Raw genomic sequence first — 14,963 nt, forward strand, 5'->3', positions numbered from 1 at the left:
TCAGGCTATACATTCTAGGTAACAGAGAGGAGTAAGGGATCTTTAGGATTCTGTTAATCTGGGTATTCCTTGGCCTTGCAGTAAGGAGTGTATTTTATTAACAAATATCACATTTTACTAATATAATAGCTGATGAGAACACAAAATCACTCTGCTATAATAACTATTTATTTCCTCCTCCTATAATGCCATCACATTCCAGAATAATGGCCCTAGTCAGTGTTCTTAATAATACCATTTAAAACTTAAAAATATTAACAATATATGCCAAATTGTAGTTAGAAAGTGACCCCCAAAATGTGTCTTTTTATGCCCATTTGAATAGTTCAAAATCATGATGGATAATTCAGATCATGATCAATGGTTACAAATTAGTAGAAGCAAGTGAAGTACAAACATAATTGCAAGAAGTATTTAAAAACAAATAATCAAACTGCTTAAATAACTTAGAAATATTCAATCTCTTTATTTTCTCATGATCAATTTCCTCATTTATTTCTTTTAATTAAACCAAATAGAAGAGAGGGGGAGGGAGCAAGATGGCGGAAGAGTAGGGTCCCCAAGTCACCTGTCCCCACCAAATTACCTAGATAACCTTCAAATCATCCTGAAAACCTACGAATTCGGCCTGAGATTTAAAGAGAGACCAACTGGAAGGCTACAGTGAGAAGAGTTCCCGCTTCTATCAAGGTAGGAAGACGGGGAAAAAGAGATAAAGAAACAAAAGGCCTCCGAGGGGGAGGGGCCCCGCGAGGAGCCGGGCTGAGGCCGGGGCGAGTGTCCCCAGGACAGGAGAGCCCTGTCCTGGAGAAGCAGGAGCTGCACCAACCTTCCCGGGCGGAAAGGCCTCGCAGGGAGTTAGAGCAGGACCCAGGAGGGCGGGGATGCCCTCGGGCTCCCTGGGACACTAACAGACACCTGCGCCCCGGGGAGAGCGCCCCACAACCCGCGGCCGAGCTCCCTAAAGGGCTGCAGCGCAGACGGCTGGACCCGGGAGCAGCTGGGAGCGGCTCGAGCGGAGGCTCCGCGGAGGGGGCTGCGTGGCCTGGGAGCATGATTCCAGCAGCGCAGACCCGGGAGCACAGGGTGCCGGGACACAGCCCAGGATCCGGTGCTCCCCCCAGGACAGGCAGAGGCTGGGAGGGCCCAGGACAGCAAGGACACTCCTGCCGCTGGGCAGCCCCAAGCTGTGCAGATCCCCCCACCGCCGGAGCATCCAGGCCCCTGCGAGCTGCGGTAGTTACTGCGGGAGCTGACTCCAGGGCTGGAGAACTGGCCGCCCACTTTTGCTGTTCCTCCTGGGGCCTCACAGGATAAATTAACCCCACTGAGCCTCACAGTGGCCTCACAGGGTAAACAGGATAAACAACTCCCACTGAGCCCTGCACCAGGCAGGGGGCTGAGCAGCTCCCCCAAGTGCTCACAACTGAGAATCAGCACAGCAGGCCCCTCCCCAGAAGACCAGTTAGAAGGACAGGGGAAAAACAAGTTATTGACCAAGCAGCACTGGAAAGTTCCAGGGGAAGTCGAGGGATTTACAGTATATAGAATCAGACAATTCTCCCCCTTGTTTTTTGTTTTTTATTTGCTCTCCCCGCTCTTTTTTTTTCTTTTCTCTTTTCTTTTTTTTAAATTTTATTTATTTATGATAGGCACACAGTGAGAGAGAGAGAGAGAGAGACAGAGACATAGGCAGAGGGAGAAGCAGGCTCCATGCACCGGGAGCCTGACGTGGGATTCGATCCCGGGTCTCCAGGATCGCGCCCTGGGCCAAAGGCAGGCGCTAAACCGCTGTGCCACCCAGGGATCCCTCTTTTTTTTTTTCTTTTATATTTTCTCTTCTTTTTCTCCTTTTCCCAATACAACTTGTTTTTGGCCACTCTGCACTGAGCAAAATGACTAGAAGGAAAAGTTCACCTCAAAAGAAAGAATCAGAAACAGTCCTCTCTCCCACAGAGTTACAAAATTTGGATTACAATTCAATGTCAGAAAGCCAATTCAGAAGCACTATTATACAGCTACTGGTGGCTCTAGAAAAAAGCATAAAGGATTCAAGAGACTTCAAGACTGCAGAATTTAGATCTAATCAGGCTGAAATTAAAAATCAATGAAATGAGATGTAATCCAAACTAGAAGTCCTAACGACGAGGGTTAAACAGGTGGAAGAACGAGTGAGTGACATAGAAAACAAGTTGATGGCAAGGAGGGAAACAAGAAAAAAGAGAAAAACAATTAAAAGATCATGAGGATAGTTTAAGGGAAATAAATGACAGCCTCAGAAGGAAAAATCTACGTTTAATTGGGGTTCCCAAGGGCGCCGAAAGGGATAGAGGTCCAGAATATGTATTTGAAAAAATTATAGCTGAGAACTTCCCTAATTTAGGGAGGGAAACAGGCATTCAGATCCAGGAAATAGAGAGATCCCCCCCTAAAATCAATAAAAACTGCTCAACACCTCGACATTTAATAGTGACACTTGCAAATTCCAAAGATGATGAGATCCTTAAAGCAGCAAGAGACAAGAAATCTCTAACTTTTATGGGGAGAAATATTAGATTATCAGCAGACCTCTCCACAGAGACCTGGCAGGCCAGAAAGGGCTGGCAGGATATATTCAGGGTCTAAATGAGAAGAACATGCAACCAAGAATACTTTATCCAGCAAGGCTCTCATTCAGAATAGAAGGAGAGACAAAGAGCTTCCAAGATAGGCAGAAACTGAAAGAATATGTGACCACCAAACCAGCTCTGCAAGAAATACTAAGGGGAATTCTGTAATAGAAAGAGGAAGTCCAAGGGAACAATCCACAAAAACAGGGACTGAATAGGTATCATGATGACACTATATTCATATCTTTCAGTAGTAACTCTGAACATGAATAGGCTTAATGACTCCATCAAAAGGCACAGGGTTTCAGACTGGATAAAAAAGCAAAACCCATCTATTTCCGGTCTACAAGAGACTCATCTTAGACATAAGGACACCTACAGCCTGAAAATAAAAGGTTGGAGAACCATTTACCATTCAAATGGTCCTCAAAAGAAAGCAGGGGTAGCCATCGTTATATCAGATAAACTAAAGTTTCTCCCGAGGACTGTAGTAAGAGATGAAGAGGGACACTATATAATACTTAAAGGATCTATCCAACAAAAGGACCTAAAAATCATCAATATTTATGCCCCAAATGTGGGAGCTGCCAAGTATATCAATTAATAACCAAAATTAAGACATACTTAGATAATAATACACTTATACTTGGTGACTTGAATGTAGCGCTTTCCACAGTCGACAGGTCTTCTAAGCACAACATTTCCAAAGAAACAAGAGCTTTAAATGATACACTGGACCAGATAGATTTCACAGATATTTACAGAACTTTACATCCAAACGCAACTGAGTACACATTCTTCTCAAGTGCACATGGAACTTTCTCCAGAATAGACCACCTACTGGGTCAAAAATCAGGTCTTAACCTATACCAAAAGATTGGGATTGTCCCCTGCAAATTTTAAGACCAGATGCTTTGAAATTACAACCAAATCACAAGAAGAAGTTTGGAAAGATTTCAAACACGTGGAGGTTAAGGACCATCCTGCTAAAAGATGAAAGGGTCAACCAGGAAATTAGGGAAGAATTAAAAAGATTCATGGAAACTGATGAGAATGAAGATACAACCATTCAAAATCTTTGGGATACAACAAAAGCAGTCCTGAGGGGGAAATACATCGCAATACAAGCATCCATCCAAAAACTGGAAAGAACTCAAATACAAATCTAACCTTGCACCTAAAGCAGCTGGAGAAAAAACAGCAAATAGATCCTTCACCCAGCAGAAGAAGAGAGTTAATAAAGATTCGAGCAGAACTCAATGAAATTGAGACCAGAAGAACTGTGGAACAGATCAATAGAACCAGGAGTTGGTTCTTTGAAAGAATTAATAAGATAGATAAACCATTAGCCAGCCTTATTAAAAAGAAGAGAGAAAAGACTCAAATTGATAAAATCATGAATGAGAAAGGAGAGATCACCACCAACACAAGGAAATACAAACAATTCAAAAACTTATTATGAGCAGATATATGTCAATAAATTAGGCAATCTAGAAGAAATGGATGCATTTCTGGAAAACCATAAACTACCAGAACTGGAACAGGAAGAAATAGAAAACCTGAATGTGCCAAACATCTGGGAGGAAATTGAAGCAGTCATCATAAACCTCCCAAGACAGGCCTTCCAGGTAAGATAACTTGATCTAGACTACAGCCTTTGGTTCTCCTGAAGGCAAGAGACAGCACATGCTCTAAATAATTTTTCTAAAACAAAGAAAGGTTTGCTGAGATCATCAGCCTCTTGTGGTCTAGGCAATGTGAGCTGACCAAATTATTTAAGTAACACTTTTTTTCTCTATTTTTTCCATCTCCCTTCCTCCCTATTTTTCTTTTTTTATTCTCCAGCACTTTGCTTTGCCCCAAATTTCCAAGCAAGCCTCATCAAGTTCACCTCAAGTCTCTTCAATGACAACTTCATCAAGGAAACCTTGAAGCCTGACAAAAATTTTATTTATTTATTCATGAGAGACACACAAAGAAGGCCGAGGGAGAAGCAGGCTCCATGCCGGGGAACCTGATGTGGGACTCAATCCCAGGACCCCAGGATCACGCCTTGAGCCAAAGGCAGACTGAACCACTGAGCCACCCAAGCGTCCCTAAAATGAAAGTAATTTAGAAAATACTTGAAGAACTCCCATCCTGCAACAATGTCAGAAAACAGTCTCCAGATCTAAGCTGCTCGACTCAAGAGTAGATTGATCCCACTGTATGAAACACCTTAGAAAGGAAAATTCTCCACCACTTCTGCCAGAGGTTGAATAGGTGGAAACCTGTGGAATGTCAAAAAGACCGACTGGTTCCAGGAATGGCCAGATTCTTATGAGAAGCACGTCTACAGCTCTGAGGACAGGAATGCGCAACGGCATCTGAGCAGCTGGGCCATGTGCAACACCAACAACCACAACTCCCGCATCCTCAAGAAGTCCTGCCCGGGTGTGGTGGTGTGCAGCCGCGACTGCTCCGCCCAGGAGGGCCGCAAGATTTACCTGAGACCTGCCATCTGTGACAAAGCCCGGCAGAAGCAGCAGAGGAAGCGCTGTCCTAATTGTGATGGGCCTCTGAAGTTGATTCCTTGCCGAGGCCATGGGGACTTCCCAGTCACCAACTTCTGGAGGCACGATGGACGCTTCATATTCTTCCAGTCAAAAGGAGAGCACGATCATCCAAAACCAAAAACTAAATTGGAAGCCGAGGCAAGAAGAACAATGAAGAAAGCACACACAGCATCTTCCTCTGTCTCCTTAAAGCTGAAGGGAAGCCCAGAGACAAAGTCTCTTTCAGGTGAAACTCAAAGTTGGGGAAGTTTACCTTTAACTTGGTCTTTCCAGGAAGGCGTCCAATTGCCTGGTAGTTACAGTGGACGTTTAATAGCTAAGCCTCCCCAGCAGAAGTCACTGAATGATTGCTTATTCTTCTCCAAGACTTATTGTTTAGGGGGAACCACTGATTTGGCAGACCCCACTTCCACCTTGGGCCCCACTAAGCTCTATGAGAAATGCAAACTGTCCAGTAGTTGGATCTATAATAGTAGGGACCTGCTTCATCCTGTTTCTGGAGTCTTCTCTGACTACAATGATCGGCAAACGGGGAATAAAAACACTGCTTTGGGGAGAAATTCTCTTAATGACAACTGTTGTCCCAATTATCCTTTTCCTCTGACCAGCTGGCTTTATGACTTCCCCCCTTCCCAGAACTCTTCAGAACCCTTTACCCAGCAGATTCCAGTGGAACCACCTGCAGCTGAAAGTAGCTATCGTCCATTATGGCCAAATCCAGGGGGGTGGATATTTATGAAGAGAAGGTGCATGTGGATTTTAGCAGCTGCTATCCTTCCACCACATGCCATTCACCTCAGGAAGACCCCTTTCTCTTTACCTATACCTCCCATCCCCACCATCAATATTAATTGACAGGCAAGAGCAGCAAGTGGGATTTTGATGAAGAAATAAGGGGCATTGGTTTGGATCACTACAACAATGAAATGCTTCTAAACCTCTGTCCTTTAAGATGATCCAAATCTAAATCCTTGTACACTATTAGCAAAAATGTAATTTAGTGCAGACACTATGGAAAGTAGTATAGAGGTTCCTTAGAAAATTAAAAATAGGACTACCTGCTCTCCCATGTTCATTGCAGCATCATTCACAATAGCCAAAGTATGGAAACTACCTAAGTGTCCATCAACAGATGAATGGATAAAGAAAATATGGTGTGTGTGTGTGTGTGTATATATACATATATACATATACAATGGATTATTATTCAGCCACACAAAAGCGAGGAAATCCTACCATTTGCGACAACATGGATGGACCTTGAGGGCATTATGCTAAGTGAGATGAGTCAGAAAGAAAAAGACAAATACTGTGTGATCTCACATATGGAATCTTAAGAAACCCAAATTCATAGAAACAGATCAGATTGGTGGTTGCCAGATGTGGGGGGTGGGGTGGGGAGAGAATTTGGTGAAGGAGACAAAAGCTACAAACTTCCAGTTTTAAGATAACTTAAGTCCTGGAGATGTAATGTACAACATGATGACTCTGGTTAACAATATTGTATTGTATATTTGATAGTTGCTAAGAGAGTAGGTCTTAAATGTTCTTATGACAAGGGGAAAAATTGTAACTAGGTGAAGCGATGGATATTAACTTAATGTGGTAAAAATTTGGTAGTATATACATATATCGGGTCATTATGTTGTACATCTTAAACTTCTACAATGTTATATGTTAATTATATCAATAAAACTGGAAAAAAAAAAAACCTCCCAAGACACAAAAGTCCAGGGTCATATGGCTTCCCAGGGGAATTCTATCAAACGTTTAAAAAAGAAACCATACCTATTCTACTAAAGCTGTTCAGAAAGATAGAAACAGATGGAATACTTCCAAATTCATTCTACGAGGCCAGCATCACCTTAATTCCAAAACCAGACAAAGACCCCACCAAAAAGGAGAATTTTAGACCAATATCCATGATGAACATGGATACAAAAATTCTCAACAAGATACTAGCCAATAGGATCCAACAATACATTAAGAAGATTATTCACCATGACCAAGAGGGATTTATCCCTGGGATGCAAGGCTGGTTCAACACTTGTAAAGCAATCAATGTGATTGATCATATCAGCAAGAGAAAAAACAAGAACCAAATGATCCTCTCAATAGGTGCAAAGGAAGCATTTGACAAAATACAGCATCCATTCCTGATCAAAACTCTTCAGAGTGTAAGGATAGAGGGAACATTCCTCAGCATCTTAAAAGCCATCTACAAAAAGTCCAAAGCAAATATCATTCTCAATGGGGAAACACTGGGAGCCTTTCCCCTAAGATCAGGAACACGACAGGGATGTCCACTTTCACCACTGCTATTCAACATAGTACTAGACGTCCTAGCTTCAACAATCAGGCAATAAAAAGAAATAAAAGGCATTCAAATTGGCAAAGAAGTCAAACTCTCCCTCTTTGCAGATGACATGATATTCTACATAGAAAACCCAAAAGACTCCACCCTAAGATTGCTAGAACTCATACAGCAATTCAATAGTGTGGCAGGATACAAAATCAATGCCAGAAATAGGTGGCATTTTTATACACTAACAATGAGACTGAAGAAAGAGAAATTAAGTAGTCAATCCCATTTACAATTGCACCCAAAAGCATAAGGGACCTAAGAATAAACCTAACCAAAGAGGTAAAGGATCTATACCCTAAAAACTACAAAACACTTCTGAAAGAAATTGAGGAAGACACAAAGAGATGGAAAAATATTCCATGCTCATGGATTGGAAGAATTAATATTGTGAAATGTCTATGCTACCCAGGCCAATTTACACTTTCAATGCAATCCCTATCAAAATACCATGGACTTTCTTCAGAGAGTTGGAACAAATTATTTTAAGATTTGTGTGGAATTAGAAAAGACCGCAAATAGCCAGGGGAATATTAAAAAAGAAAACCATAGCTGGGGGCATCACAATGCCGGATTTCAGCTTATACTAAAAAGCTGTGATCATCAAGGCAGTGTGGTACTGGCACAAAAGCAGATACATAGATCAATAGAACAATGGAGAATCAATTCTCTGGTCAATTCATATTGGACAAAGCAGGAGACTATCCACTGGAAAAAGGACAGTCTCTTCAATAAATGGTGCTGGGAAAATTGGACAGCCACGTGCAGAAGAATGAAACTAGACCATACTCTTACACCACACACAAAGGATAAACTCAAAATGGATGAAAGATCTAAATGTGAGACAAGAATCCATCAAAATCCTAGAGGAGAACACAGGCAACACCCTTTTTGAACTCAGCCATAGTAACTTCTTGCAAGATACATCCATGAAGGCAAAAGAAACAAAAACAAAAATGAATTATTGGGACTTCATCAAGATAAAAAGCTTCTGCACAGCAAAAGAAACAGTCAACAAAACTAAAAGACAACCTACAGAATGGGAGAAGATATTTGCAAATGACCTATCAGATAAAGGGCTAGTTTCCAAGATCTATAAAGAACTTATTAAACTCAACAGCAAAGAAACAAACAACCCAATCATGAAATGAGCAAATGGCATGAAGAGAAATCTCACAGAGGAAGACATAGACATGGCCAACAAGCACATGAGAAAATGCTCCACATCACTGGCCATCAGGGAAATGCAAATCAAAACCACAATGAGATACCACCTCACACCAGTGAGAATGGGGAAAATTAACAAGGCAGGAAACCACAAATGTTGGAGAGGATGTGGACAAAGGGGAAACCTCTTGCACTGTTGGTGGGAATGTGAACTGGTGCAGCCACTCTGGAAAACTGTGTGGAGGTTCCTCAAAGAGTTAAAAATAGATCTGCCCTACGACCCAGCAATTGCACTGCTGGGGATTTATCCCAAAGATACAGATGCAGTGAAATGCCGGGACACCTGCACCCCAATGTTTATAGCAGCAATGTCCACAATAGCCAAACTGTGGAAGGAGCCTCGGTGTCCACTGAAAGATGAATGGATAAAGAAGATGTGGTCTATTTATGAAATGGAATATTACTCAGCCTTTAGAAACGACAAATACCCACCATTTGCTTCGACGTGGATGGAACTGGCGGGTATTATGCTGAGTGAAATTGAAGTGAAATTGAAGTCTGATTGACTTCAATCAGAGAAGGGCAAACATTATATGGTCCAATTCATTTGGGGAATATAGAAAATAGTTCACGGGAATAAAGGGGAAAGGAAAGAAAAATGAGCGGGAAATATCAGAAAGGGAGACAGAACATGAGAGACTCCTAACTCTGGGAAACGAACAAGGGGTGGTGGAAAGGGAGGTGGGCGGGAGGTGGGAGTGACTGGGTGTGATGGGGGCACTTGATAGGATGATCACTGGGTGTTATGCTATATGTTGGCAAATTGAACTCCAATAATAAATAAATAAATAAATAAGTAAATGAATGAATAAATAAATAAATAAATAAATGTAAAACACAATTTAAAAGTGAAAAAAAAATAGAATTATGTTAGGTCAATAGTACCTAGAGGGAATTCTTAGAACCATGTCGTTTTAAAATAGAGTTCTAGAGGTGCCTGGGTGGCTCAGTTGTTTAAGCATCTGACTCTCGATTTTGACTCAGGTTATGATCTATTGGTCATGAAATGGAGCCCTAGAGGTGACTCCATGCTGGAAGTGGAGCCTGCTAAGATTCTCTAGCCCTCTGCCCCTCCCTCCACTAATGTGTTTTCCCTCTCAGTAAACAAATCTATCTATCTATCTATCTATCTATCTATCTATCTATCTAGTTATATCTATATCTATATATATAGTTATATATATATAGTTATATATATATATATATATATATATATATATATATATATATATATAAAATCTCCATAATCCTTTTCTATTCTTCCCTTTAAGAGGTGGGGTTAAAACTCGCTTTCATCAAAATGGATTGTACTGAGTTCACTGGCTTCTAATGAATAGCATATGACAAAAATGTGTAAATTCCCAGATTAGTTTATAAAAGACATTGTAGCTCCCTCCTTGCTTTACTCTATAGATTGCTTGCTTTCAAAGAATTTAACTATAATGTTGTTAAAACTTAAGCAACTCTCTGGAGAGATCCATGTAACAACTGAGTCCTTATGCCAATGATCTGCACTGATTTGCCAGATGAGTGAATGAACGATCTTGAAATCAGATCCTCCAGCTTCAGTCAAGCCTTCAGTTGACAATCTCACCAGGGACTGATCCAGAACCAGTTAACCAAACTGTTCCCAGATTTCTGATCCAGAGAAACTGTGGGAGATATTACGTTTATTGTTTTTCAGTGATAAGTTTTGAAGTAACAAAAATATGCAGCAATAGATAATAAATAAAGATACTGATACTCTGAAACTTCTCAGAGACTTTAATATTGGTGTGTTGTTGTTTAAAGGAGGTTCCACACCCAGTGTGGAGCCCAATGGGAAACTTGAACTCAGGACTTTGAGATCAAGACCTTGAGATCAAGGCCTGAGCAGAGATCAAGAGCTAGACACTTAACCAACTGAGCTACCCAGGTTCTCCTAACATGTTGATTTTTAATTCTAAAGGAAAGACCTACAATGCATTGTCTAGTGCAAATATATTTAACTGTAGTACCCATTCCTCAAGCCCATTTCTTGGAATTATAATTTTGTAGAACATTCTTTGCATAAAAAAAGAGTATATATAAAAAATAGTATTTATTGGCAGCTAATATGTGCCAGTAATTTTATATGTGTAATATCATTTAATCTCATCAAATAATATATTATTTTTTTATTTATTTATGATAGGCACACAGTGAGAGAGAGAGAGGCAGAGACATAGGCAGAGGGAGAAGCAGGCTCCATGCACCAGGAGCCCGACGTGGGATTCGATCCCGGGTCTCCAGGATCGCGCCCTGGGCCAAAGGCAGGCGCTAAACTGCTGCGCCACCCAGGGATCCCCAAATAATATATTATTTATCCCACTTAGAACTTAATAATGATATGGCTAAAAGATAAAAGTATTTTTTACCTGATAAACCATAGTTATTTTTTTCAAGCACTGTGGTCTAAACCCAAGTTTTACTTAGTGACATAGGGACAAAAGAAGTGGCTTTTCAACTAACTAGATTTGGGTATAAGTTTTTTTTTTTTTTTAGTTAAATAGAGGTGCCTGGGGTTGTTCATATGTATGTTCTTTGTAAGCACCAAAATTCATCAATTGTAGTATATGAACTGAAAATCCGAAAAAAAACTATTTTAATCAATATGCCATTTCAATATATACGTAGATGTTAAATGTCAAAATAAGCTAACATTTTGCAAAGTCAATAACCCACTAATTTGAATCACAAGTCATTATTTTAAGTTATTTTTCCAACGTTTAGTATCTACGTTAGGTGCTTCTACTGGCAAGTAAAAGAAATTCTGATGATATCAATTAGATGATTCTGTAATCTCAAATAATCAGTTGTCCAGAGATAATCTGTTATAGGATAAGTTAATACAATTAATATAAAGTAAGTTAATGATACAAGAGTCTGATCAACTTCTATGTAATTCTCTTGACATGTGTTGTATGGTTGCTCCTTGGATACACCAGCTCTCAGCATCATATCTGAACAAAAATATGTGCAAAGCCTGAAAGATAGCCTTTATCTTGTGTTGCTTATAAAAGCAAAGAAAATATTCCTAAAACCCTCCCTTCTATCTCATTAGTTTAGGCTATGTCATCTCTATGATCAGAGGAATAGAATTACCAAGACTGGTTTCCAGTAACATTTAACCCCTTGGTCTGGGGAAGGACCAGGAAACATACATATTCCAATAACTCATCAAAATTAGAGTTGTATTTTTTAAAAAAGGAATTTGGTGACATGAACCTACAGATTAAGCAACCAATGTCTGTTGAAATATTGATGTTGAATATTACACAATTTAAATATTCCCTTTCTTCATTTTAAATGAGAATAATGTCTGCCTGAAAGGGCCATTGTGATTATTACATAGGTTAGTATGCTTTTTACTATGCCTCAGGACAATCTATATGTGTAGATGAATTCATACATACATAATGCATGTATATGTGGATAAATGAATGCGTGAATTTCTGCTTTCTTTTATTAATGGAGACTGGCTTTCTCTTCCATTGTCCTAAATTGGAAAAATTTGATTTTATTGGAGATATTTGGGCATAACAAACTATATGGTAGTTTTCTGAATTCATTTTCTCAATTTGCATTTTCTTTTATTTGCATAATCCCTCCCTAGGATCTTAAGTATAACTAAAAGGCAAATTTATCTACATGTGAAATCCTGTTCACATCCTTTACTTTCCCCTTTAACACCTGTGACTTGAAAACACAGATTGCTGCCTTGCTGCAAAAGTTCACTTGAGCATAGTTTTATTATTATCTATGAGAACAGGTAGTCTGATACTTATGTACACCCAGGAGAATGCATAGTAAATGCTCCATCATATACTGAGTGGGAGATGAACCAAGAGATCAGTGCCAACATCAGAAAGTGACTAGTGTTGCTATTAGAAACACAATTATGAGTTCCTGCCTTGAATAATAGAATTTCCATTTTAAAACTAGTACATCTGATGAGAAGTGATACATTGTGTATATTTAATTCAAGATGGAAAAAAATCTATGACCTTGAGAGCATGAAACTTAAGGGATTTTGTGAAGAACTGATGGAATTACGAGATCATTGGAATGTCATTATGTCAGGCATTTGATTAGTTATCCTCCCACCTGAGGAACCAGGTTGTTGCTGTTTTGCTTATATACCGTTACTTAGCAATACCTAGAGGTATTATTTAAATTCAGAAATTTACAGACATAAGTATAATTGATTAGGTAAATTAAACCTACACCATGGTATGAACGAAAGACTTGGCAAGTAATTTAAAAACACATAATTTATATAGTCAATTGAACATAATTAGAAAACTGTAAGTATTTAAACTGGCTTGGCTTTGCCAATCATTCATTTAATATGATTCTCTTAAAATCCAAAGACATGGGCGACTACAAGAGTATGATTTCAAAATGTATTGAACACTATTTCTACATATGTTTTGGAATCCAAAAAAACTTTGCCAGTAAGTAAGTGTCACCAAAACTGTTTACTAGAAGCTCCAGGGAAATTCACAACATTCATATATTGGAAAGTCTGTTTAGCATTATTCAAAAAAGATGTGCTCAATATTATTTAACACAGCATTGCTCAAACTCACTTGACAAATTAATATTTTTCCATTTGTATCCTATCATCTTTAACTCCTTGAAGGAACCATTTGTATGCCCATTCTCTCTAATGAGACCATCAAATCTTTTTTTTTTTGTCAAAATTATCAATGACCTTCAAGTTATTAGATTTAGTGAATATTTCTCAAGTATACCCTTCTATGACATCTAATCCTTATACAGTCACTCACTTAAAAAAAAAAAGTCCCTCACTTGGCTTCTTGAACCCACTCACTCTCTGGTTTTCTTCTTTCCCTGGTTGCCTCTCAGTCTCCTTAGTAGTTCCAGATGTCACAGACCTCTTGGGGTCAGAGTTACTTAGGGCTCATTTGGTCTTTTACTATTGTCTATTATTATCACTAAAAATTCTATTTATCTGTTGATTGTCCATACATTTTATGTTATCTCCAGCCTGCAATTAACACAGGTTTGTCAACTAACATCTCCTTTTGTGTGCCTAATTGATACCTCTAACTCAGCATATCTAGCTGGCCTCCTAATCTTGTCACCATAAGCCTGATCCACCTGTACATTCCTTCTCTTCACATGTTAGTAACTCCATCAAAACACAAACCCCAAGCCATCTTTGACCTCTCTCTGTCTCTCTGGACAGTTTCCCCATCACACCCTACACCCAACCCATGTATAAACCTTATTGACCATTCTGATCCATACTACAATGATCTCTTCTCTTTCAACTAGTTTAATAACTTCCTAATAGTTTTGAGCATATCAGATCACTCTTTAGCTCAGAGCCCTATACCCTGCACTCATTTACCATTTTACCCAGATTAAAAACCTGCATATAGGACTGGCACTACAGGCCTCATTTCACCATTTCCAACTCACGTCTTATTTTCTCCCCCTTGTATACTCTCCCCAGCCATACTGGTTTCCTCTGTCTGGCTCAATGACATGTTTCAAGTGCTTATAACAGTCCCTAGTACACGAGATATAGTCAATATGTATTTGTTGAATACATAAGTTAAAATTTATGCATTAATTTAGTACTTAATAAAATCTGCTAAGAGAAAAATACAGATTTTTTTTCAAAATAATGAAAATATATATAACAAATGATATACTTCTTACTGGAATTACAAACAAAATGTGATTCAACTTTTTTTTTCAACTTTCATTGTTATTAATATTGTGATGTTTTCCTCAATACAATGAGATTTAACAGAGATACAATGCAAAATTATTATCAATTTTAATTTTAGATAATATGAATGAAGATTTGAAAATCACAATAAACGTACTTAAAATATGTGAGTAAATAGAGGAAGTAAATAAATATTCTAGGATGTATTCCATTTTTCCATTTTTTTCCAGTTTTATTGAGATATAATTAACATATAACATTGTATGCGTTTAAGGGGTATACCATATGATTTGATAGATGTATATTTTGTGAAATGATCACCACAATAATTTTAGTTAACCTCTATCACCTCACATAGTTAGAAAGTTGTTTCTTGTGATGAGAACTTTTAAGATATACTCCCTTAGCAATTTAAAATATGCAATGCAGTGTTGTTGATTGCAGTCACTTAGTATACATTACATCTTCAGAACTTACTTATCAGT

The 14,963-nt window shown here is 38.9% G+C and overlaps 1 protein-coding gene across 1 annotated transcript in view; it reads left to right on the forward strand.

Annotated features, from left to right (window-relative positions):
- Nucleotides 1-6,120, forward strand: part of LOC129494575 (chorion-specific transcription factor GCMa-like) — a 200,919-nt gene extending 194,799 nt beyond the window's left edge. The window contains 2 exon segments of the mRNA XM_055301501.1: nt 4,872-5,890; nt 5,893-6,120. Of these exon segments, the coding sequence (XP_055157476.1) occupies nt 4,872-5,890; nt 5,893-6,120 (1,247 nt within the window).
- Nucleotides 6,121-14,963: the final 8,843 nt, after the last annotated feature.

The sequence above is a fragment of the Nyctereutes procyonoides genome, unplaced genomic scaffold (assembly GCF_905146905.1).
Source record: "Nyctereutes procyonoides isolate TBG_1078 unplaced genomic scaffold, NYPRO_anot_genome, whole genome shotgun sequence".
In the NCBI taxonomy this organism is placed as follows: domain Eukaryota; kingdom Metazoa; phylum Chordata; class Mammalia; order Carnivora; family Canidae; genus Nyctereutes; species Nyctereutes procyonoides.